Below are 1,177 nucleotides of genomic sequence, written 5' to 3' on the forward strand. Positions count from 1 at the left end.
AACATTCATTAGGCTTATGAGCAGCAGTTGGATTGGTCAAGAAAATTATTGTGGCTGGGGGCATGCATGATCAACATTGTGCCTGAACCGCGGCCACAGTCCTCCTCTAAGAAAGTGGGTGGAAACCGGCTTAAGTAAGCTAAACTAAATTACTTCTAAGGCTAGATTTGCGAGTAATATACATCTGTCGAACAATATCACTTTGGTTTGATAAAAAGCTGTGTAGATGGTGAGGCTTAGAAGTCAAATTTCCATGTACAAACCGCAATTTCTCGAGTACACAACCAACTTTGCAGACTACTTCACAACAACTCGACCAAATCTCATTCATTCATGCATTTGCTTCACATAAATACAGTAGTGCCATGGGAGAAGCTGATTTACCCAAAGCGTTTGAGACCCAGAATCTTAAAAACTTCAAATTCGTCTGTCGCATGGGAAAGAGTGTCGTGATTGAGGTAGAAAGCAAGCATCAAATTTCCCGTCATTGTGCAGTGGTAGAAATTTCAAACCCAAAAGTGTATGCTACTACGGAACACATAGGGAAGGGTGGGGAAGCGTGCTGTGGAGCTGAGCGTCTATTGTGTCAGTACAAGGTGTCCGAAATAAAGTGCAGGACTAGAGTTTCAGTTCTAAATGTGGTTAAATTTAGGTGTAGATTCCATTTCCTTATCCGTATAGATTTTTCCCAGAATACCTGTGAGTGCGATATTGTAGAGATAAAATTTATGAATTTCTCGCTGTTTCAAGCCATCCAAAGTCCCTAGATTGCAATGCGACAAATGTTCATGACAGATCCTTCCTGAGAGTCCCAATTTCTTTCCCTTGAAGACATTCTTCCTCCGTAACCACAAAATATTACAGAGAGTAGAAAACCAAAGCCATTGCAATTACGAAGTACCCAGAGCACACATCTTGACCTAACAAGCTTATAAGGTGGGTGGATAATGATTGCGATGCAGAAGCTTGGTATGCTCAATCTCACCATTCGTTGACGTTTCATGGCTCAGCATGACTTCTTTTTTGAATACATACAGAGGTATTATCCTACCTTTTAGGAGATAATAATTATGTGTTTGCGGGAGAATCACTTCTGCACATTACCGGCGAGTAAATTCGCAAAGAAGATAGAGAGAAATACAGCATGTCTACGGTTAGTCAAAATCAACGAAGCGGG

At 41.0% G+C, this 1,177-nt stretch overlaps 1 protein-coding gene across 1 annotated transcript; it reads right to left on the minus strand. All coding sequences in view use genetic code 11, as the record gives it.

Moving 5' to 3' along the window:
* Positions 1–45: 45 nt before the first annotated feature.
* On the minus strand, positions 46–488 carry EGR_08164 (hypothetical protein; the record flags this gene model as incomplete). Its single annotated transcript, XM_024497413.1, has 2 exons — positions 46–106; positions 385–488. 2 exons carry the CDS (start codon positions 486–488, stop codon positions 46–48), a joined length of 165 nt encoding a protein of 54 aa, XP_024348209.1.
* Positions 489–1,177: the final 689 nt, after the last annotated feature.

The sequence above is a fragment of the Echinococcus granulosus genome (assembly GCF_000524195.1).
Source record: "Echinococcus granulosus chromosome Unknown EG_S00097, whole genome shotgun sequence".
Taxonomy (NCBI): domain Eukaryota; kingdom Metazoa; phylum Platyhelminthes; class Cestoda; order Cyclophyllidea; family Taeniidae; genus Echinococcus; species Echinococcus granulosus.